The sequence below is a fragment of the Rattus norvegicus genome, chromosome 16 (genome assembly GCF_036323735.1).
Source record: "Rattus norvegicus strain BN/NHsdMcwi chromosome 16, GRCr8, whole genome shotgun sequence".
Taxonomy (NCBI): Eukaryota; Metazoa; Chordata; class Mammalia; order Rodentia; family Muridae; genus Rattus; species Rattus norvegicus.
The window spans coordinates 29504786-29528759 of NC_086034.1; the positions used below are offsets into that span (position 1 = coordinate 29504786).

The 23974-nt window shown below is 45.3% G+C and overlaps 1 protein-coding gene across 2 annotated transcripts; it reads right to left on the reverse strand.

Annotated features, from left to right (window-relative positions):
- Positions 1-1872: 1872 nt before the first annotated feature.
- Tmem192 (transmembrane protein 192) lies at positions 1873-22768 on the reverse strand. 2 transcript variants are annotated; one of them, NM_001014141.1, is made up of 6 exons: positions 22612-22699; positions 14411-14557; positions 9913-10177; positions 6372-6506; positions 5076-5178; positions 1873-2204 (listed from the first exon to the last, which is right to left on the reverse strand). In NM_001014141.1, the coding sequence occupies exons 1-6, from the start codon at positions 22636-22638 to the stop codon at positions 2081-2083; spliced, it is 801 nt and encodes a 266-aa protein (NP_001014163.1). In that variant the 5' UTR covers positions 22639-22699; the 3' UTR covers positions 1873-2080. The 2 variants fall into 2 exon arrangements, with proteins under 2 accessions (NP_001014163.1, XP_063131584.1); XM_063275514.1 differs by lacking the exon at positions 5076-5178 and having other exon boundaries at positions 22612-22768.
- Positions 22769-23974: the final 1206 nt, after the last annotated feature.

Here is a 23974-nt window from a genome sequence, read left to right on the forward strand (position 1 = left end):
CTGCAAGCTCCATATGCACATCTACCCAGCCCCTGGAAACTGGTCAAGTATAATGAGGCTTCAAGGCGTGAATGTTCTTACTTTTTGGAGAGTCAGCAATATTACCAGATGACATGTATATGTTTATGTTGGAGGAAGAAAACATTTAGGTTATCCCAGCAATGGCTGTAGCTAAAGAAAATAGGACTTCACAGTCCACAGGCCAGGATCGAGTGAACAGTCCTGGCCAGTCATGCTGCATGCATCTCATCCCTACAGAACCATGTGGCTCTGCAAGTAGCTACTAAGTAGTTAAAACCTGCAGCCTGCAGAAAGAACAAAGAACTCACTAGTAAGCCCTCAGAGAAGAGTCTTTCTCAGCTAATCGTGAGATCACACCCTGATCTCACCAACTGGGAGGTGGGAAGCCAGAGAATCAAGAGTTTGAGGCTAGCCTTAGCCACATCATAAATGACAATCTCAAAAAACAAACTAACAAACAAAACAAACAACAACAATGAAACAGTCTTTCTAAGGTGAGCATAAAGGTGCCAATTAAAAGGAGCTCTAGAAGTAGAGAAATAGTACTACGTAGAAACACTTCATTTTCACTGCCAGAATTATCTATTTAATACCTATACATGAATTGACTTGACAGTTTAATCCCATCAGTTTTTAACTATAACCCAAGACCGAAAGTATCTATTCATTAGACAATTAAAAAGTTCGTATACAGGTGTATCAGTACATGCACCAGAGTGCCACGTCCGAGAGTCTGAGGATCAAGGACAATGTCCAGGAGCTGGTCTCTCCTCCACCAAGAGTTCCTAGGATCAAACTCAGGTAGGTCATCGGGCTTGCATAGCAAGCACTTTCCTCCTGAGCCATCTTACCAGCGCTACTTGGTCAAAGTGTAAGCCACAGATGGTCTCATTCTTATACTTAAATCCATTCTTTAAGATTTATTTACCATGTACATAGTACAGAACATGCATGTATGCCTGCACACCAGAAGAGGAGACCAGATCTCTGGCTCACCTGGAACCCAGTATTTGGACCGGATCTGCCTCAAACTTCTGTGTCCAAGTAGTAGGATGGCAGGTGTGAGGCCCCATGCTCAGCTGACTAAACTTACTGTTCAAATCAAGTTAGAACACAGAGATATATGGAAACTCCTTAAAGAGGGGCAAAAATAAAGTGCAAGCGGCAGATTATTTCCTAAGTCTTTAACTCTCACTGATGGAAGGCCTTACGGCGTGATAGGCATCACCTCTTTGCCACCCATTGGCCCAGAACGTCTTTGCATTTTACTTTTCAACCACATCCACTGTAGAGCTTGCACAGTACGTGTCCTGCCGCGATCTTGGTCCTGTAATGTGGAAAACATTTTGTGCTTTTGGACAAATTCTTGTACTACGGGCTGGGCTGGCCTCAAGCTAGTGATGATCCTCCTGCCTCAGCTTTTCAAGGGATGCGATTACAGGTGTAAGTCATCATGACTGGCTGAAGGAAATCCTTTATAGAAAGTGACTCAGAGCAGAGTATTTGCCTATCATGTGTGAGGGGGCACTTGGGTTTGGTCCCCAGCTCTGGAAAACAAACAAGCAAGCAGAAAACAGCTCAGGAGGCCTCTCCCTCATCCAACGTGCCCATACACATATAAATCATGCCAGACTCTTTAGGAGAGAACTTCAACCACAGCAAATAATGCCCTCTCTCAGCAGCTTAACTGTGGCAGGAACTTACTGATTTCCTGCTGGAACTTCCCGTTTCCAGCAGATTGTTATGTCACACTTCCTTGATAAAGAACCACGTTATGCCGGGGTACTTAAACTATATCCCAGATTCCAGAAAAGTCAAGAAGTTAAATTATTCACAACATACAAAACATTCTCAAGTTTTCTAGACCTTTATAAGCCGCTTGGAGGCCCACCCCGCCTCTGGGACATATGCTGCATTCTACACCGGTAGAACTGGATTCAGGTTCCCAGCACACACTGTGAACGTGACTCCTGCAAGGCTGAGGTTTCCCGTGGCAGCCATGCAGCCAGGCGGTCTGCAGTCACTGTGGCTCAGGCAGTGGCTCATGCCCCTGAGCCTCTCACGTCCTGGCTGGCTGAGTCGCCAGCTCCAACAACCGCTTACTCAGCAGGGCATTGTGTCGCTTCAGGTACACGATTATGTCCCCTTGCTTTTCAACAATTTCTTCTAGGCTTGAAACAGTCCTGCAGAATTCGAGATATAAGTGGGTTACACGAAAGCACCAGCACTCTTTGGTCTCATTCCACTGAGTCCTCAGTGGCCTTCACTAAGGCACGCTTTGCCCAGTGCTTTCTCTCAGGTTTTATTCCCCAGGGATATCCCAACACCAGTCTTTCATGAATGAACTTAGTGACTTCTGCTCTGGAAATCAACCTGCTTAGTACACGTTGCCTTTATTTATTTATTTTTTGTTTTGTTTTGTTTTTTGGACCTCAGAAAAGGCATTTAAGTTCTTACAATTTAAAGTCAACACATGAACTGGGAGATGTTGGTGCCTTTAATCCCAGCACTCGGGAGGCAGAAGCAGGCAGATCTCTGGGAGTTCAGAGTCAACCAACTTCCAGAACAGCCAGGGCTAATTAGTAAGACCCTGTCTCAATGGCCAACCCATTCCTGCAAAATAAGCACCATCCTAATGTGTTGGGAATGAATGTGACAACTAATCTTGGTTGTCAACTTGACTACATCTGGGATTCTCTCAAACTCAAGCAGGTGGGCACACCCACGAGGGAGTTTTCTTAGTTGGATTATGGAGGCAGAAGACCCACTCTCTAAATCTAGCTACACCTCCTGGTGGCAGCCCCATAAAGGACACGATGGAGGAACTTCTGCTTCTCGCCTGCTTCTCACTGGCATTCTGTCTATCCTGTCCTTGAGCCATTCCTTCCTGGTACTAGAACTGACTTCTTCAGGATTCCAAAGTCGACTGAAAATTGGCAGCTCTCTAGGATGTCTCCGGGAGTCCAGAACCATGTTGGGACTGCTCAGACCCAGTCAGACACTAGTCTTATGGGCTAAACAACAACCAGATTCTTGGCCTTTGTGCCCAGAGACAGTCATTGTTGGCTAACAAAAACATACATACACACACACACACACACACACACACACACACACACACACATAATGGTCTTGTTCTAAGTAGCTCTGACTGTCTTGGAACTCACACCCTGGACTACACAGAAACACAGCAAGAGGTAGGTGGATCTCTGTGAGTTGGAGGCTAGCCTGGTCTACATAGTGAGTTCAGTATTCACAAAGCTAAAGAAGAGGGTCAGGTGTTTGAGTCTATCCTGGGCTACATAGCAACACAGCCAGATCCCAGGACTCAGTAGGCTAAGGGAAGATGCCAAGAGTCTCCCCTGGGCTATATAGCCACACAGCAAGCAGGAGTCTAGTCTCAACCCAGGTAAGATGTGATCCTGAACCCAAAACACAGAAAGAGCAGGGGTTTAGCTCTGCTCTTCCCCACTCCATTGTCACATCACGCATGCCCGTTCTCTCAATCCAGTGAATATTACAATTTCAGGCTAAATCTGCATTCAGAATATACATATCACTATACAAATTAATTTTTCACAGCTAAGCTAAGGTAAAGTCTACCATTATACTTCATATATAAACTTCTATTTTCCTGAGTAATACTTGCTCATTTAAAAATTTACATGGATTTTGTTCTTGAATGATTAAGAATTTTTTGATTCTTTGTGAGTTTCATGCCATGCACCCCAGTCTTGCAACCTCTCCCCCCCAAAAAACCAAACAACCCTCACAAAAACAATAACAGAAACCCATCTCGTTGTGAACGTAGTGTGTCACATCTCATGTAGTGTGACACACACCAGCTGTAGGGTGTTACAGTGTGTCACGCAGTTTAAGTTTTTATCCAAACATCTTAACTGGCAAATGTTCACTACAATGAGTCATGGGTCTGGTCCAAGGCCACTAGCTTCTGCTACACTGTCAATACTGGATCCTTAACAGGACTCCTCCTGGATATCCTGTTGTCCTGTCATGGAGATCCTGCAGCTTTGGACCTGCAGGACAGGCCCCTTCAGGAATTCCAGATGGTGTGGTGGTTTGAATAGGTATAGTCCCCATAAACCCCTATGTTTGAACGCTTGGCCTATAGGGAGGGGTACTATTAGGAGGTGAGACCTTGTTACAGTAGGTGTGGCCTTGTTGGAGGAAGTGTGTCACTGTGGGGGTGGGCTTTAAGATCCCCTATGCCCAAGCTATACCCAGTGTGGAACAGTCTAGAACTCTCAGCTCTTTCTGAAGCCCCATGTCTGCCTGCATGCCGCCATGCTTCTCGCCATGGTAATGGACTAAACCTTTGAACTGTAAGCCAGTTCCAATTAAACGTTCCCCTTTATAAGAGCGGCCACAGTCACAGTACCTATTTACGGCAATAAAACCTAACTAAGAAAAGATAGGGTAAGTGATTGTGTGGGCCTGGTGGTAACTGGGTTGGTCAGCCTGCCAGCTCTATTATAAATAATCTACTTTTCCAGTAATGAAGGCTCGTTAAAAACTTATGTTAGAGCTGGGAGTCCTGGGGCATACCTCTGATCCTAACTGGTAGAGACCGGAGGATCTTTGTGAGTTCAAGGCCAGCCAAGACTACGTAGTAAGACCTTGTTTCAAAACAACCAAAAATACTATGAATGGTTTACAGGAAGAAAAATGCTTACTTCTCTGAAATAAAATTCTTTCTGCTGGCCTCAAAATTGGGGTTCTCCCACCTTAGCCTCTGTGTGTGTATGTGCGTGTACATATGTGTGTGAATGTGCATGTGTGTGTGCATGCATGTGCATATGCATGTGTGTCAGATGCTAGGGACGGACCCTGAAACTCATACATATAGCCTCTGACTACATCCTTAGCTTTTATAAAAACAAGAAAATTACTTATGTCAAGATTTTGCTAAGTTGCCTCAGCTAGGGACCCACCTCACCTCTGCCTCTCAAGTAGCTAGGATCACAGGCGCGTACCATCAGGTAAGTGAAGGAGGAAAAGTTAATCTCAACGTTTACTGCCAATTCAATTCTTACCTGAAGCCAGTTTCTGAGGCAATATTGCTGGGGTAAGCATAACATTTTTCTTCTTCAAGTACATCAGGCTGTGGCTTGGCTTTGTTAAATCTCCTAATCTTTACTGAAATAATAAAATCATCTTCAGTCATTACCTATTTCTGCAGAACTGGCTATATTCATTTGTCCACATTACACTAACTTGTTACTCTTTTGCACAGATAATATATATGAGATTGCATAATGAGTGAACAGCTTGAATATGCATACTTTTCAATGTACACATTTCAAAGTCTTCTAAGAAAGGACTAGTCACAGGGACTGCCAAGATTATCATTAGTAACAAAATAACAATGACGAAACAATAGGTGACCATCACAACATATGAGGCACAGCTTGACTCTCCTAGACAGATGACCCACTCCCCTGACCACATCATGAAGTGGGTACTTTGTTTTTTCTTGAGACAGGGTCTCACTCTGTAGACCAGGCTGGCCTGAAATTCAAGAGACTCGCATGGGTTTCCCTTCCAAGTATTGGTTGGGATTAAATGTGTGTGCCATTGGCCTGGTCTTTGTTTTTAATTTAGATGCCAAATTTATATGCAGGGTCTAATGTGCTGACTCAGCTATAATCCCAACACGTGGGCAGCAAAAACAGGGAATTGGTTGTGAATTCAGGGCCATTCTGGTTGCTATAACAGCAGCTCTCAACCTGGGGGTCTTTGCTTCTTCAGGTGTCAAATGTCTCTTTCACCGAGATCGATTAGATCTCCTACATATCATAGATTTACATTACAATTAATAACAGAATTACAGTTATGAAGTGGCAATGAGAAGAACTTTATGGTTGGGGTCACTACAGCATGAGGAACTGTATTAAAGGGTCACAGCATTAGGAAGGTTGAGAAGCACTGCCTTGTGGGAAGCAAAGATGTTGTTTTGTTTTCTAAGAAAGCTTGGCTTCTGTTGGCTGAAAATTCTGTCTTAATTAAAGGATGTGTGTCCCTGTGCTTTCTGGAGACCAGAGGCACCAAGCCCTTGGAGTGAAGCTCCTGTCCATTGTGAGCTGCCTGACATGTTAAAGGTTCCCAAAAATCTATGAACAGTACTGATGTAGAAATTGACTCACTGGTAATGGCTTTCTCTTGCTGTTGGTCTGAAAGCAGAGTGGCCGGAAGTGGTCATAGTCAGTGACAGGGGTGCTAAAGGAGTCCTCAGCTAAGGGGGAGGCGCTCCCTAAAATAGCAGGCTATGCTTCTCTTCTGACTACAGAAGAGAGACAGGCAGAGCACAGGACAGCGGCTTCCATTCTTACCTGTATAGAGGACCAGGCAGCTCAGGGAACAGATCAGCTCCAGGGCCAGAACAGCCAGAATGAGCTCAAGGTATAGCTTGTTGGGCTCAGGGAAAGAGTACTGCACACAGAGGAGGAGGAGGAGAGCTGTGTTGCCTAAGGAAGGGAGGGAAAGAGAAAGCAATGGGACACAGCTCTTCATTTAACATGTTTTGGCCTGCTTTCCATAAGTTGTCATCTGTCTGTCTGTCTGTTGCCATCCATCCATCCATCCACCTCCAATTTCATTAAGCCCTTGTAGTAATTTCCTACATGAAAGAACTGGGTTGTTATATACAGCAAACCCATAAGATCAACAAGAGTTTATGCTAATAGGGGTAGGCTCTACACAGCCTAAACATGTGTCCAGTCACCAGAGAGACCAGCAATCAGTAGAATTTCTGCTCCACTGGCCAGACTTGGGGAAGCTCAAGAGGTTGGAAATTAAAATTCATTAAAAAAATATCTGGAGAGCTGGCTATATAGGTTGACTGGTAGAATTTTTGTCCAGCATGAATGACAGCCTGGGTTCGATCCCCAGAGCCACATGGAATCAAAGACAGGAACTGTAAACCCTGAATTCAAAAGGTAGAGAGAGGCAGGAGGATGAAGCCTAGATAATGAGTTTGAGGCCATTCTGGGCTACATGAGACCTCATCTCCAAAACACAAGGAGTTAAAAGTTATCCCAGTGGTAAGATGTTTGCCAGGAAGTTCAATGTCCTGGGTTTAGCCTCTAGCACTACCAACAAGAGCAGAAAAACCAAAGAATCTGACCTTGTTTTAAAACTAAGGAATGATTTCTTGGCTTTATAGAATTATATCATTACTAAACTGACTTCTTTTGGTTCTTCTGAACATGTGAAAAAATATTATTATTGAGATAGGGCTCCAACATAATGTAGACTGGCCTTGAATTCACTGACCATCCTCCTGTCTCAGCATCCTGAAGGCTCAGGTTTCATCATATCTAACTTAAAGTCAGATATGAAAATGGTAAAGACCAAATAATATCTTGGTGAATTTGAAAGCTATTATTTACAGGCTTTCAAAAACAAACAAACAAAGAAACAAACCGAAACTATTATTTCCAGATCATTCCTTGAGAGTTTTCTTTACTCTCATATGGTCACATACGGTAGGTAAAATGGTTACGTTTCTGTTTTTATTCTAATGTTATGGGGACATCTTCTGGTCACACAGTGGCTATACATCAGTTAGAACCTGCGATCATCCATGTAGAGTCTAGGAGTAATAACCACTACCCTGTGCTCTGTCTGCTGAGTGTATTGCTTTAGCTGCCGCTCAGACCTCTGTTGTGTGGAAGAGCTTGTGAGTTACCCTTTGGTCATGTGCTAACAGAATATAGAAGAAAACTCAATTCTGTCTAACTTACAAGCCTTTTTTTTCTAAGAAGGTCAAAATTTGACACTGTCCCAAAACTCCCTAGTTCAGTTCAATTTCATTCAATTAAGCTTCTGAAAGCCATACAACAATTGAGAGAGGGAGGCTAGACCCTGTGTGTGGTACTAATCTTGCCCTGACTCAGGACCCATGCAGCTCCTGTAGACAGTAGGACTGTATGTGTAGGCACCAGCAATTCAACCATGGCCCTTGGGAAAGACAGCCAAGTATTTCATCACAAGCGAATCTTGAGTCCTGTTTATGCCGAGTTTTGTGACGGGATCTTTCTAATAATCGTGATGGTTTCAATGGCCCCCATAGACTCGCAGGGAGTGGCACTATTTCTTGAGGTACAGCCTTCTTGGAAGAACTGTGTCACTGGGGAAGGGCTTTGAGGTTTTGGATGCTCAAGCCAGTCCTAGTGTCTCTCTTCCTGCTGTGTGTGGATCCAGACGTAGAACTCTTGTCTCCTTCTCCAGCACCATGTCTGCCTGTGTACTGCTCTGCTTCCTGCCATGATGACAGTGGACTAAACCTCTGACCTGTAAGCCAGTCCCAGTCAAATCTTTCTAAGAGTTTCTGTGGTCATGGTGTCTCCTCACAGCAATCGAAACCCCAACTAAAACACTAATGAAGAAGGTAGAAAAGTTCAATTATGAGATACTGATTTATTGGTTTACGTAGTGACTTGCTTAAAGAACTGTTTGTACTGCCTGTTTGCCAACCATGACTTTCACTTGCTACCTGGAACAATGACCTGTTCCGGTCTGAACACACTGACCTGGAGAAACAATGGGTTGCTGCCTTTAAAAACCTGCTACCACCCATGTACACCTCCAAAAAGTCACCTGTGGTTTTAGCATATTCAACAGGAGTGCAGCCAGGTAGCGGTGGTGGTGATCACACATACCTTTAATCCCAGCACTCTGGAGGCAGAAGCAGGTGGATCTCTGAGCTCAAGTCCAGCCTGGTCTACAGAGTAAATTCCTGACAGCCAGGGCTACAGAGAGAAATCCTGTTCCAAAAACCAAACAAAACCAAACCAAAACAACAAAAAACATGAGAGCAAACTGGACCCAGGACCAAGGCTTTCCCAGAGCTATCTCAACGTTGGTCCCTTGCTAACATCTCCCCACTGTCACTGGTGTCTGAGTGCTTATTCCGGAAGCACAGGGATAATTTTTACCATGATACTGAGTTACCCAGAATAAAAGTCTGCAGCTCCAGCAGGCCTGGCTCAGCCTTCCAGGTAGCTAGACTTACCAGGCACAGCTTAAAACACAGTGGTTTAAATTTTCTGTTTTGAATAACACAGCTTATTTTCCTGTTTCCTAACAACTTACTATCATTTCCTATAGCAAAAGATTTCATTTTAAAAATCCTTTTTAGGGGAGGGTGAGTTTTGGGTTTTGTTGTTGTTTTGTTTGAGTGTTTGTTTATTTGTTGAGATAAGGTCCTAGGTAGTCCACAATGGCTTCAAACTTGCTTCATAGCCGAGGCTGGCTTTGAACTCCAGGGCCTCCTGACTCCACCTTGGGGAGGTTTTCTAATTTTTTCTAATCTAACCTTTTCTCAGACTGCCAAAGAGCAGCAGCACCCTTCCTCCTTGAGCAAATGAGATAGCTGATAGCATAAAGACGGAAAATTCTACATTTAGAAAGGGGACATACTAGTATCACTTCCATAGCAAATACAAATTTCAAATGAAAATTAAGGCTATATGCCCAGGATGGTGACACACACCTATAATCCTAGCACTGACTTGGGAGGCAGAGACAGAAGGATTGTCACGAGGTGGAGGCCAGCCTGATGGAAAAGAGTCTTAGGAGTGCCAGCCTATAAGACACAGTGAGATCCTATTTCAAAACAACCATGGAGACTAATGTAAGAAGAGCTTCAAGAGGTGGGCAGGACATAGCCCAGTGACAAAGTGCTTCCTTAGCATGTCCCTCCTTCTTCCCACCAAAAGAAAAATTCAGAATAGGGGCTATAAAACATCTCACTCTCAAAAAGAGAATAAATTTGCTTATATAAACTCAATAAAATCAAGTTCCACATGTCCTTTTTGGGGTCATTTTTGGCACTCAAGCCACAGAGCAGTTGAGAGACATGGTATTTACCAGAAGAGTGGATGGTGAGGGCCAGTGCCTTGAGATGCCTCGTGGACCGGTAGATCTGGGAATAGCCTCGGCTCCGGACTTTCCTGTGGTGATACTGGATATAGCGTTCAAAGAGCAAATGCAGAATCCACAGGATAACTTTCCCAAGGATTATGGCCGTCTGAACCTTCAGTGGGTTGGTGTAGTTCTCTGGGCACTTGTCTTCATTGGGATCAGGGTACAAACACAGCACACCTGTTAGAAATGCTAACGTGACAAACACGACCTGGTGGAGACAGAAGCACAGGGGTCACAGTAAATGTGAAGGTTTCAGTCAGGGACCGTGAGGCGCTCAGCGGGGAGAGGCACTGGTCACCTCACCAGGACAGACAGACAACCTGAGTATGACTCTAGGATTGAAACAGCGGAACAAGAGAACTGACTCTGTCCTGACGCCTCTGTGTGCTGTGGCACACACACCTCCACGCACACAGGTGTGACTACGTGCTCACACACCGACGTGACAAAAATCCTAACAAATACAGGCACTGGCATCTCCTAACAGTCCCTCTGCCTTCCGCGATCCCACGCTTCTTTTTAAAGATGCATTTCTCTTTATGTACACTGGGGTTCCGCCTGCACGCGTGTCTGTGGAGGGTACCAGATCCCCTGGAACTGGAGTCACAGAGTTGTGAGCTGCCACGTGGGTGCTGAGAACTGAACCTGGGTCCTCTAGGAGGACAGCCAGTCCTCCCCCTGCTACTCTGTTCTTACAAATGATTTGATTTTTTTTTTTAACCAAAAGCATTATAAAAATTTCTAGAAGCTGGGCAGAGAGGCACATCCCTGTAGTCCTAACCCTCGGGAGGATGGAAATTTTCAGATTAGTCTGGGCTACGTAGGCAGATTGCACATCACAGATGAAAAAAAACATGTAGGAAATCACAGACAACAGCACAGATAAGAGAGTAAAACCACCCTAAATCCCAATTAATGTCGAGGTTTTGTGTCTTTCTCATTCGTGTACGTGTGTGTGTGTGTGTGTGTGTGTGTGTGTGTGTGTGTGTGTGACTTTAAAGGTTCAGTCCCCTGTCCCCTATGTCAAGTGGCTCACTGATTCCCAGCCCAAGGGGCCCCATACTCTCTTCTAGCCTCCAGGACACCTGCCATCCTCCTCACCACAAAACTAGAAATACATATTTTTTTAATTTTTTTTATTAACTTGAGTATTTCTTATTTACATTTCGAATGTTATTCCCTTTCCCGGTTTCCGGGCAAACATCCCCCTAATCCCTCCCCCTCCCCTTCTGTATGGGTGTTCCCCTCCCCATCCTCTCCCCATTACCTCCCTCCCCCCCAACAATCACGTTCACTGGGGGTTCAGTCTTGGCAGGACCCAGGGCTTCCCCTTCCACTGGTGCTCTTACTAGGATATTCATTGCTACCTATGAGGTCAGAGTCCAGGGTCAGTCCATGTATAGTCTTTAGGTAGTGGCTTAGTCCCTGGAAGCTCTGGTTGCTTGGCATTGTTGTTCATAAGGGGTCACGAGCCCCTTCAAGCTCTTCCAGTTCTTTCTCTGATTCCTTCAACGGGAGTCCTATTCTCAGTTCAGTGGTTTGCTGCTGGCATTCGCCTCTGTATTTGCTGTATTCTGGCTGTGTCTCTCAGGAGCGATCTACATCCGGCTCCTGTCAGCCTGCACTTCTTTGCTTCATCCATCTTGTCTAATTGGGTGGCTGTATATGTATGGGCCACATGTGGGGCAGGCTCTGAATGGGTGTTCCTTCAGTCTCTGTTTTAATCTTTGCCTCTCTATTCCCTGCCAAGGGTATTCTTGTTTCCCTTTTAAAGAAGGAGTGAAGCATTTACATTTTGATCATTCGTCTTAAGTTTCATGTGTTCTAGGCATCTAGGGTAATTCAAGCATTTGGGCTAATAGCCACTTATCAATGAGTGCATACCATGTGTGTTTTTCTGTGATTGGGTTACCTCACTCAGGATGATATTTTCCAGTTCCAACCATTTGCCTACGAATTTCATAAAGGCATTGTTTTTGATAGCTGAGTAATATTCCATTGTGTAGATGTACCACATTTTCTGTATCCATTCTTCTGTTGAAGGGCATCTGGGTTCTTTCCAGCTTCTGGCTATTATAAATAAGGCTGCGATGAACATAGTGGAGCACGTGTCTTTTTTATATGTTGGGGCATCTTTTGGGTATATGCCCAAGAGAGGTATAGCTGGATCCTCAGGCAGTTCAATGTCCAATTTTCTGAGGAACCTCCAGACTGATTTCCAGAATGGTTGTACCAGTCTGCAATCCCACCAACAATGGAGGAGTGTTCCTCTTTCTCCACATCCTCGCCAGCATCTGTTGTCACCTGAGTTTTTGATCTTAGCCATTCTCACTGGTGTGAGGTGAAATCTCAGGGTTGTTTTGATTTGCATTTCCCTTATGACTAAAGATGTTGAACATTTCTTTAGGTGTTTCTCAGCCATTCAGCATTCTTCAGCTGTGAATTCTTTGTTTAGTTCTGAACCCCATTTTTAAATTTTTTAAAGATTTATTTATTTATTATATATGAGTACACTGTCGCTGGCTTCAGACACACCAGAAGAGGGCATCAGATCCCATTACAGATGGTTGTGAGCCACCATTTGGTTGCTGGGATTTGAACTCGGGACCTCTGGAAGAGCAGCCAGTGCTCTTAATCACTGAGCTATCTCTCTAGCCCCATATTTTTTAAAAGAACTAATGAAAGCATGGTTTAAAAGTTTACTTCCCGGAGCCTGGGGAGACGGCTCTGTGGTTAAGCACGTGTGCTCTTGTAGAGGACCTGAGTTCAGTTCCCAGCACCCTTGTTGTTAGGCACTCCTCTACACTACCCCTAACACCAGCTGCAGTGGGCTCTGACATCTCTTACCTCTGAGGACACCAAAACACACACATAATATGGAAGGAAGGAGAACAAGTATCTAAAGAGATTGGCAAAAATGTAAACAGGGCCAGGGTACAGGGAAAGAGAATTATTTATGGCTGACCAGGCTGAGAATCACTTTCAGGAAAGGTTTGTAAATATCTTGACTCAAGTAATTTGAAAATACCTTGATTCAGCAACCTTCCTTTAAGGATTTTACCCCTCAAAAACAATTCAATAGCCAGCACGTGGAAAGCAGAAACAGACGGGTCTCTGAGTTCTAGGCCAGCCTGGTCTATATCATGAGTTCAAGGTCAGGAAGGTTACAGAGTGAGAGCGTGTCTTTAAAGGGGGGGTTAAAAAGCACTCCAGGCGCATGTCCAAGTAGTTGAAGGGATTGTCAGCCACTGGCCCATAGCTAGTCACTACTGATGAACAGAGGCCCGTAACACAGAAAAGGGGTGAACTGAGGAGCAGTGCTCAAATGCAGCATGCAGACAAGCCAGCAAGATCCAGGGCCCGCTAGAAGTGTACTCTCCAACCACACTAGCCCTCTGGAGCCAGCCTTAGGCATAGCCCACCTTCTAGTGGAGAGGGATGAATGGGGGCTTAGAACAGGAAGAAGAGTATTAAGACTAAATAAAGATGAAATTAATTAATTAGTATGGATTTGTATATATGCTGATCTCTGCATGAATTTAACAAAAGGCTAAGGTCTCACTATGCAGCCCCACTGACTTCTAACTTTTGATCTTCCTGCCTCTGCCTGCTAATGCTTGTTTTTTTTGAGATAGGGTCTCACTGTATAGCCTTAACTGGCCTAAACTTGACTAGTAGCTCAGGCTGGCCTTGAACTCACAGAGACTGCCTGCTTCTGCCTTCCGAGTGCTAGAATTAAAGGCTTGCGCCACCATGCCTGGCTTTATTTATGTCTTTATTGTGCTTGTGAGTGTGCACTTTTCAACAGCATGAATGTGGATGCTGGACAACATATCCAGAGTGGGCCCTCTCCTACTTCGTGTGGAGGCAGTCTTCATGGACCAGTTAGTCTGGAATTCAGGAGCAGAAACAGAAGTCCTCGGGATACCAGGTAATTTATGATTTCTTAGTATGTTAAGCAACACTGCCATTCACAATGCTTTTACATGTGTGCAAACATCTCTATAATACATCTTTCTTTTGATATAGAAGTATAAGCACAAAAATTTGTACAAAAATATATACATTTAAAAACCTGATAGATACAGCTCAAATGTCCCCGAAGAGCTATGTATTGTATATGTGTGCCCATGTGTATGTAGTTGGGAGTCAGAGGGGAACGCGGGTGCTGTTCCTTGGAGACATTCTTGTTGTTTTGTTTTGGAGATGGGGGTCTCCCACTAGGATCTGGGGGCTCACCTCCTATTAGATTAGGCTGTCTAGAGAGTCCCAGGGATCCTCCTAGCTCCACCTCCCCATGGCCAGAAGTGTCCCCATCCGTCCCCAGGTTTGTGCTGGGTGTTGGAGGTAGAACACAGGTCCTCTAGCATCTTGTGACTGGACTATCTCTTCGCCTCCATGCTGGTGTGCTTTAAGAACACAAGCTGTGCAGTGAACTTACGTGTATAAGCAACAGAAGATTCGCTATGATGACCGTGGGAAGAGGATGGAATCTGGGTCTAAAGTGAGCATGCAGGGAGTGGTGTGGGAGAGGCTGGGTGTCCAGAAGCGGGTCATCATCCGTACTTTGTAGGATATCCAAGGAACCCTGTGAGGGAAAAACACATAAGTTACAGGCAAGACATTCTATATCCCGTTTCTAAGACACATCCAATAAAGCATTTAAAAAGAAAAATGAGCATTTTTGGCTGTTTGAGATATTCTTCTGTGAAGGCTGTCATAGAAACATCATGTAGCACACTCTGGCCTTCCACTTGTGACAGTCCTCCTGTCCTAGCCTTCAGAGTGCTGTGACCCCAGGCATGAGTCACCACACTGAAGCTGTTGAAACTATGCTGTATGATTTCTGTTTGTGTGTGGCACACAACTGTGATGTCAGTTCTAAGGCTAAGACAGCGTCGTCCAGAATCTGAAGCTAGTGTGGGCAACAGAGCTCCTTCCAGGCCAGCCTAGAATACTGGGCACGACCCTTTCTCTAAAAAACAAAACTAGCTGGGGATACAGCTGGAAAGCAGCATGCTCCCCTGGCGTATGTAACACCCTAGGTTTGCTCCCCAACATGGCAAATCCCAAAACTGGAAAGGGGCTGAGTGGTAGGCAGCTTCCCTGACACACGTGGGGTCCTGACTTGGATCTCCCTTCAGAAAATAATGCAATATGACTTGGTGAAACTTAATTTTATTTAGTTTTATCTGTTTGTTTTTGAGATGGGGTTTCTTTGTGTAGCCCTGGTTGTCCTGATACTAGCTGTGCAGATCCATCTGACCTCGGACTCACAGCGATTCTCCTGTCTCTGTCTCCCAAGTGCTGGGATTAAAGGTGTTCACCATCACTGGGTGGCTGGACAAACTTCTATTAAAACAGAATCCTTCGCAGAGGTCTACCTGCCTCGTGAGTGTAGGGACTAATAGTGTGTTCCGCCCGGCCCGAGACAGGGTTTATACTCGCTGTACCTCATGATGATTTTGAACTCACTGTGTAGGCAAGACTGGCTCCCCACTCATGCTTTGAAAGCCACAGAGCCGAGAGAGAGAGAGAGAGAGAGACAGACAGACAGACAGACAGACAGACAGACAGACAGACAGACAAACAGAGACTGGTCTTGTTATACAGATGGCCTTTAACCCAGAAATCTCCACCTGCTTCTCCATCATAAGTACTGGAATTAAAAGGTGTGTGCTGCCAACATAGAAGTAGTTTTGTTTCATTTTCTTTCTTTCTCTTTTTGTTTTTAAGACAAAGTCTCTCTACATAGCCCCAGCTCTTCTGGAACTCACTATGTAGACCAGGCTGTCCTGGAACTCACAGATCCACATGCCTCTACTTCTGAAGTGCTAGAATTAAAAATGTGCTATGCGCCATCATGCCCAACTATTTCAGTCATTTCTGTAACTCCAGAACAAAGTCATACATGATGTTAATTTAAGCAATCCATTTTTTTTATTGTAATAAAGTCTCCCCATTTTGCTCGGGCTGGCCTCAAACCCCTGAGCCACAGCAATCCTCTCATCCCCAAACTTCAAGTGCTGAGATTACAGCATGATGTCCTGCTTCAACCTATTTCATCAAACCCTTGAAAGGCACAGCTGGAGCAGAGCCATGGTGGCACCCACCAGCTGGGGCTGGAGCAGGGCCGTGGTGGCACCCACCTCTGATCCAGCACCCACCTCTGATCCAGCACTCACCTCTGATCCAGCACTCAGGTGCTGGGGAGGGAAAGTCGTTCTGTTCTGGAGTATGGCGGCTGATAGACAGCCCATGCTCCAGTAGACGGCCGCAGACCCATGGGCATGCAGGTAACACTAATTAAAGCTCAGTGGGTTATAGGAAAGGAAGAGCAGCACTGAGGGGAAGAGTGGAATTAGAGGAGCATGGGGGCACACATGCTCAGTTTATATACCGCACACACAGATAGCTCGGGCTGGCCTCACATCCACTATGTGGCTGAAGCTAGCTTTGAACTCCTGACCCTCCTACCTCTAACCACTGGGACTGTAGACATGCACTCCCACACTAGGCCTCAAATGCGATCATTAAACTGTCTGGTGCCCTACAGTACTTAGAAAAGAGATCTCACTAAGAGTGTCTAGTAGAGGGGATGTAGCTCACTGGTCAGGGGCTCACCTTGCGTGTGGGAGGGGCTGGGGCCTGTCCCCAGCACCACCTGTTTCTCCCAAAGGTGACTAAGACAAGCTGTCGATTTAAACAGAGATATTCTAAGTACCAGGAGCAACATTACCCAGTCAGGGAGACACCAGTGTGAGTCTCCACAAAACCATCCAGCTGTTGGTCACTAAAACAGCGCACAAATCAAGTCCTGGGTGGTACCCTAAAAATCCCAGCCACATTTAAAGGTGCCGTTTCTGCAGTCACGTTGCTCCTCGTTCTCTGCTGCAGACAAGTAAAGTATATCTCAGTCTCAGAGCTTTACTAGACACTGCTATGTGCAGGAGCAGTGCCAACTGCCTAGAATCTCAGCACCCGGGAGGCAGAGGCTGCAGATCCAATGTCTATTGAAGGCTAGCCTGGGCTACATAGTGAGTTCCAGGCTAGCATAGGCAAGATATTCAAGATCCTGTCTCAAAAAGAATAAAGTATGGGAGGCAGTTTGGTTCCCAGCACTGACATGGTGGCTCGCAACCATCTGTACCTCTAGATCCTGAGTTCCAGGGGTTAGGCATGTACATATGCATACAAGTGTGCATCCAAACACTCATATAGCTAAAGTAAATCTAACACACACACACACACACACACACACCATACATACACACACATACATACACACATACATTCACACATACACATACACACACATACACACACATACACACACACCATACATACACACACACATACATACACACACACACATACACACATACACACACATACATACACACACACACCATACATACACACACATACACACACACCATACATACACACACACATACACACACCATACATACACATACCACACACACACACACACCATACATACACACACCACACACACACATACACACACCATACATACACACACACACACACACACACATATACACACACCATACATACACACACACATACACACACACATATACACACACATACACACACCACACATACACACACACACACATACACACACACACAATTTATTTTTTAAAGACTAAGAAGTAAGATGGATGATAACAGCTCAGAGACAGAGCTCTTACCTAGCACGTGTGAAGCCCTGGGTTGGTTCAACACTCGGTACTAGATTTCAATATGGGACTCTAAGGTGTCACCCAGACTTGGATGCTGCTGCTGCTTGATTTTCAGACTGAACACCTCATGCTGCTATTGTGCCGTTCGTACTCAATACAAGGAAGCTCCCACTTTGTCTGCCACAATCTATGGTGTGATTTTGCTTGTGTTTGGGGGGCCTGGAAATCTCTCTAGAGACGTGTGGCTGACCAGGAGCTTGCTGACTTCAACTCAACTTGTGGCAAGCCTCTTGCCTTTGCATCGCCACCAGGCTGGCTTACAATTCTAATTCCCATCAGGGCTCCTTCCTGGACACCCAAGACCTGGAGCATGTCACTGCTGTCCCCGACACACTATGTGTGTCTCCCTGTCATGAGAGGCAATAAGGCTTTCCCTAGTTTTTGTTTCTTCCTTTTGTCCAAGGCCTATTTGTCCATCCTTCCTGGTAGAGAACATTAGACACACTAATTCCTTGTCTGTCACAGGGACTAACTCGGCAGACACTGGTGCAGGAATCTGGATATGGTCCACATCTATCTTTACAGGTCTCCACAGCTCACGCAGCAGCACAAAGGCTCATCAGAAGAAATTAGGCCACAGGGAGGGGGGTCAACTGTGATCAGAGGTCGTTAGAGCTGTGGCTTTTGGGATAGGGAGTCCCCAAGTTAAACCAAGACAAAATTCAAGTCCCCTTGCTTCCAGGCTATGGGGAAGTTACGTCCACCTCTCTATTTGTTTCCTCTTTCTTTTTTAAGATTTATTTTTTATTTTATGTGTATGTATTGTACATACACCACATGCATGGAGGTACTCAATGAGGCGAGAAGAGGGCATCAGGACCCCTAGAGAAAGTTGTGACGCCGGGGGTGGGAGGGTTGGGGGGGGTCGGTGTTGGGAATAGAACCTGAGTCCTCTGTAAAATCAACGAGCAATCTCTCCAGCTTCAATTTCCTCCTCTCTGAAAAAGGCACTAATAAAAATTTAGGAAGATTTAAACAAATTACTACACAAAAAAAAAAAAACCTGCTTAGTACAGCACTTGGCTGACTGAGTGATTTGTTATTTTCTTCTCTTTTAATTTTTTTTCATTTTTCAAGACAGTATTTTTCTGTGTAGCCCTTACTGTCCTGAAATTCACTCTGTAGACCAGGCTGGTCTCAAACTCAAGAGATCTGCCTGCCTCTGCCTCTAGGAGACACCTGACTTGAGCCATTTTATACACACACACACACACACACACACACACACACACACACAAAACCCTGCTGGTCTTGAACTCACTACAAAGACTGAACTTGCTGTGAATTCACACAGACCCACATCTTTCTTCCTTCCAAGTGCTGGGATTAAAGAAGGAGGCCACTAAATCTGACCTCTATATCGACCTCTCCCCTCGACTCAAAATGTGGCCCATGCTAGTCTTGAGCCCAACATCTTCCTACCTTCTTTTCCTGGGATGTGTTTATTTATTCTACTAATCGGCTATTTTCTGCCACTGGGGGCTGAACCTTAGAGCAGTGCTCTGTCACTGAGACACATACCAGCCTCTATGAACTCTCATTACTCTCCTGTTCTTTATGTGATCTCTGATTTCTGCCACCCTTCCTACTCTGTCTCCGAGTTCCCTTGGTCTTCTGCTAGAACCTTTCAGTATTCTGACCTGAGGAGTCTTCCTCGATGCTCTCAAGAGGTCTACAATAACCCTCAGGTTTATCCTCACAAAAGCTGTGAGTACTTCCCCATTACCCTCAGGTCAGAACCCAAATGCTTCACCGGACTCGCTGCACTCTGGAAGAACTCTACACACACTTCCAGCCTGAGCCTTCATTTCTCTTCTTCATGTCCCGAGCTCTCAGGAAACCCCTTCCATCTCTACACCACTCCTACCTGTCTCACCACCTTCTCCTTGCTTAATTCATTTCTCAACTTGTCATAGGACAAGTTGTAGCTTTACAAAGTTCATTTTCTTTCTTTTTCTTTTCTTTCTTTCTTTCTTTTTCCTTTTTTCTTTTTTCTTTCTCTCTCTCTCTTTCTTTCTTTCTTTCTTTTTTGGTGGTTTTTCAAGACAAGGTGTCTCTGTGTCATCCTGGCTATCGTAGACCCTCACTAGGTAGACCAGGCTGGTCTCAAACTCAGAGATCCACTTGCCTGTTTCCTGAGTGCTGAGATTAAAGTGTGAGCCACCACTGCCTGGCTTGAATCATTTTCAATCAACTTATCGATCAACTTTTCTGTCTTCTTACAAATCTCTCCCCACCACAAACCTAGGACCACATGAGTGATACGCAAATGCTCTAACACTGAGCTACACCCCCAGAACCCCAAATTACTCCTTCATTTCCTTTATTTTGGCCGACAGCTCCCTAAGACCAAGGGTGACCTTAAGTTTAAGATTCCTTCCCCTTACTTCCTCAGTGCTGGGATTACAAATGTGTGCTACCATGCCTGGTTTCTGTGGTGCTAAGGACTGAGCTCAGGGATGTGTGCATGCTAAGCAAGCAAGAACTCTACCATGCTCGCCCAACCCATTTCCATGACTTATGACTGAGTTACTACCAAAGAATTCAGCTATTATTTTGGTCCCTACACTACCTCTTCATTTTCTTCCCCCAGTAACTACTTCCTTTGGGGACCTATGTCTATAGTGTATTAAGTCTTACTAGGACCCAGGTATAGTGGCTTCAGGAGGATTACCGTAAGCCAGAGGCTAGCCTGAGTCACCTAGTGTGAGCCTGTAAAAAACCAAAATTCATGTGGGATATCTTTAAATATTTCCCCTCTGCCTCTCTTGGTCTGAGGGTTGTCATACAACAAAAGATGGTTTGTAGACAGATCTCGGGTAAGGTCACAGCACCATATTCATGTCAGAGTACATACTGTGAAGGTGTGTCTCTGTTTTCAATTGTTAATTCTGTACCAGCAGAGAGCTAAATGCTAGGATTCTGGTCTTCCCATTTCTATGGCCCATTACTGGGTTTCTATTTTTGTAAATATTTGTTCTTCCTGCTCTGATCTAGAATTGTCTCTAGTTGGCTGTCATAAAGAGCTGACAGCCAGTAGTTAGGCAGGGGGTGGAGGGTGACTTTTCCAGGGGAGAAAGGGATTCTGGGAGAAGAAATCAGAGGTGAGGGATTCAGACAGCAGACAAGGGAATAAACAGAGGCGCCTGAGCTGAGCAGAGGTAGAGCTGGCCACAGCAGGACGTAGTGCCAGGATTAGTCAGGTTAGAGTAGCTAGAAGACAGCCCTCGATGAAAAGCCTAAGCTTTAAAATATTAAAAACTCAGTGTCATTATATACGAGCTAGGCCTGCTATACACTCACCCCAGTGAGGACTCTAAAATGCCTCCTATTACTTAAGACCCTTTGAGCTGCCTTTGTTTGGGTCCTTCAGAGGCCTGGGTGTTCATTTATTCAAAGCTGCAACAAGTCCTTGTCTTTATAAACGAGCCATTCATTCACTGACTCGCTTAAGCACCTGGGCTTGCAACATAGCCCATGTACAGCTCACTAAATGTGCACTTTGTTATCTACAAAATACCAAAGGCAGGCAACCTCCCTAGGTCCATAGGTTCAGCCACTTCATTGTTGGTGAAATACCCATCCCCGATTGTTTGCCGAAAGAAATATCCAGGACTGTACTTCTGAAAGATCCAAGAACTCCAGGGCAGGTTAGCACCGAGAAACACTGCTCGAGTTTTTTCTAAACCACTCATTTTCCTCTTATTTATTCCTTCCAGAAATTGTCAGTCCATGAAATCTCACTCGTAAAATTTCAAAAGCAATGCGCTATGCTTTAGATTAGTTCCATTGTTAGAAACATATTTCATGGAGAAAATTCAACTAGCTAGGTGGCAAGGTACTCCCACCATTGAGGCATTAAAATGGGCTGTCAGGGAACAGTTAGGCAAACTTAAGGCCAGGTTAGGCTATATAATGAGTACCAGGCCAGCTAGGGCTACCTAGCACATCTATAATAAGTAAATAAATGATTGCAGGACCCAAACACACAAGAATCTAAGCTCTTACAGTTCTGGAACTTTTTTTTTTTTAATGTAAGACCATGCTAATGTTTTTATTAGTTATTAGCTCAGGTCATTGTGCTAACATAATGTCAGCCTTGCATTTCTCAAGGGCAGGGCTTTTATTATGCCAATAGACAAAATAGTTTGTTCTGGAAACAAATGCAAATTTCCTCTCAAAGTGTCACCCCCCCTCTCACCTGATTTCAAATTAATCAGTGTCTTAATGAGTTCATAAACTCAAGATTTTTCCAATTGTATTATCATTCTATACTGGCTACACCGCGAAGTGGGCCACCTGGAACTTTTTTTTTTAAAGCAAGCAGGCATGCATCTAAGATTCAAACATCTTTCCGTTCCTATCATGCCTACATTCAAAACACATGATACACTTATGCTCCAATCTGCGTTTCCGGGAGATGAGAGCTACAGGTCCGCCCGAGGGAGGCTATTAGCCCAAGCACCAGTGTCACACCAGGAACCCAGTGCTCTCCAGTCGCAGCAGGAGGGCCCACATAAGCCGGGTCACCCCGGGCGTAAAAGTCCGCCTGTCAGTCTTTCCCAGGAAGGACCGATCAGGGTAGTGAGCATCACGTGAAGCTCTCATTTCCGGAACCAAAGACGCGCACTGCACGTGAGCCGCCGACTGAAGGGTCCCCCGCGCCAACCCTGCCGTGTCCCTCCGATTACACAGGAAGACGCTCCCGGAATCCGCGGTCCCCGCCCGTCGCGTCACCCCGCACCCCGCACCCCGCGTCCCCGATGGTGGAGCCGCTGCGACTCTGGGTAGCTCCCAGCCCGCTGTCTCCGCCCCCTGAGCTCAGCACAGGAAGCGGGATGGCGGCGACGGGGCTCGGCGCCTCACTCACGTCCTCCAGCCTACCGCCCGCCGCCATGACCCGCCGTCGCGGGCCGATGCCCCGCCAGCCTGACCTCTCCACCAGCGCCCCGGCGCCGAGGGCCCGGGACAGTCGCACCTACTTGGACCTGCGCGCCCCGCCCCGGACACACCCACTCTGCGCCAGCCCCGCCCCTAAGGCCACGCCCCTCGACTTAGATCAGCCGATCAGAAGCCAGGAGGAGTGTGGCCCTCCCTTCAGACTCCCGCTTTGGGTGTCGGTCTAGCCCAGGCGGTTGTTTCATCCGTTTATCAGAGATTTGGCAATTAAAAAAATGAATTTCTAGAGCAACCATTTAAACCATGTTTCGTCAACTACTCTTTAAACATTAACTTATTTCTGTTGCGTAGTTTTTGTTTGCAGCGATAGCTCTGTGTTCGGAAAAAGACGCAGTAAAAATTGTAATTCCACCTGTAGAGGGACTGACCTAGAATAGATTCTAATTTGTATAACAAATTTACAGTTGTCTCCACAGGAAATTCCTGTAGCTTTTGTTGTTCTTGTTGTTTTTGTTGTTGTTGTTGTTTTTTTAGGTATTCTGTTTCTGTTTTTTCTTTCCCCATCTCTTTTTCTGTCCTTTGATTATTTTTGGTTTCAGTTTTGCTTTTTGAGACAGGGTTTCTCTACATAGCTCTGCTGTTCTGAAACTCACTATGTAGACCAAGATGGCCTTGAACCCTCAGAGATTCACCTGTCTTTGTCTCCTCTAGTGGAGTGCTCAAATTAAAGGCTTGTGTCACCACTATGTGAATCCCGGGCTTGGTAGCAAAAGCCATTGGTTAGTCCTCATTTTTTTTTTTTAAATTAAAACAAGGTCTCAAGTAGCTTACGCTGACCTAGAAATTGATGTGCGCTGAAACTGACTTTCAGTTCCTGATCCCCTTGCCTTTGCACAGTGAAATCTGGCATTGTTAGTACACACCACCCACCTGACAAGTTGTTTTGTACATACAAAGTATTTTAAAATTGTTTTTATTTTATGTGTTTCAGTGTTTTATTTGCATGGGGGGCTGTGCACTGTGTGCATGCCTGTTGCCCAGGGAGGCCATAGGAGCTATTGGATCCTCTGACACTAGAGTTTGACAGTTGTTTTTGGGAATCAAACCCAGGTCCTTTGGAAGAATGGTTAGTGTATCTAAGTAGCACTGAGGCATCTCTGCAGCCCAAGTTTTAACACACACACACACACACACACACACACACACACACACACACACTGAATCGTACTGGGGAACTGGGTGTGGTAGCACACACCTGTAGTCTCAGGACTTAGAAGAGGCAGAAGGATCATGAGTTCAAGGCCAGGCTTTGCTCTATAGTAGATTAGAGGCAC

What these genes read in the sequence shown, in the direction of transcription:
- Tmem192 (NM_001014141.1), bottom strand. Translation starts at nt 22,638, where the DNA reads ATGGCGGCGGGCGGTAGGCTGGAGGAC. An exon ending in CCTCACCATCCACTCTTCTG is followed by an intron (nt 6,507 to 9,912) that starts GTAAATACCATG and finishes TCCCTTCCTTAG; the next exon opens with GCAACACAGCTCTCCTCCTC. An exon ending in CTGCCTGGTCCTCTATACAG is followed by an intron (nt 5,179 to 6,371) that starts GTAAGAATGGAA and finishes TTATTATTTCAG; the next exon opens with TAAAGATTAGGAGATTTAAC.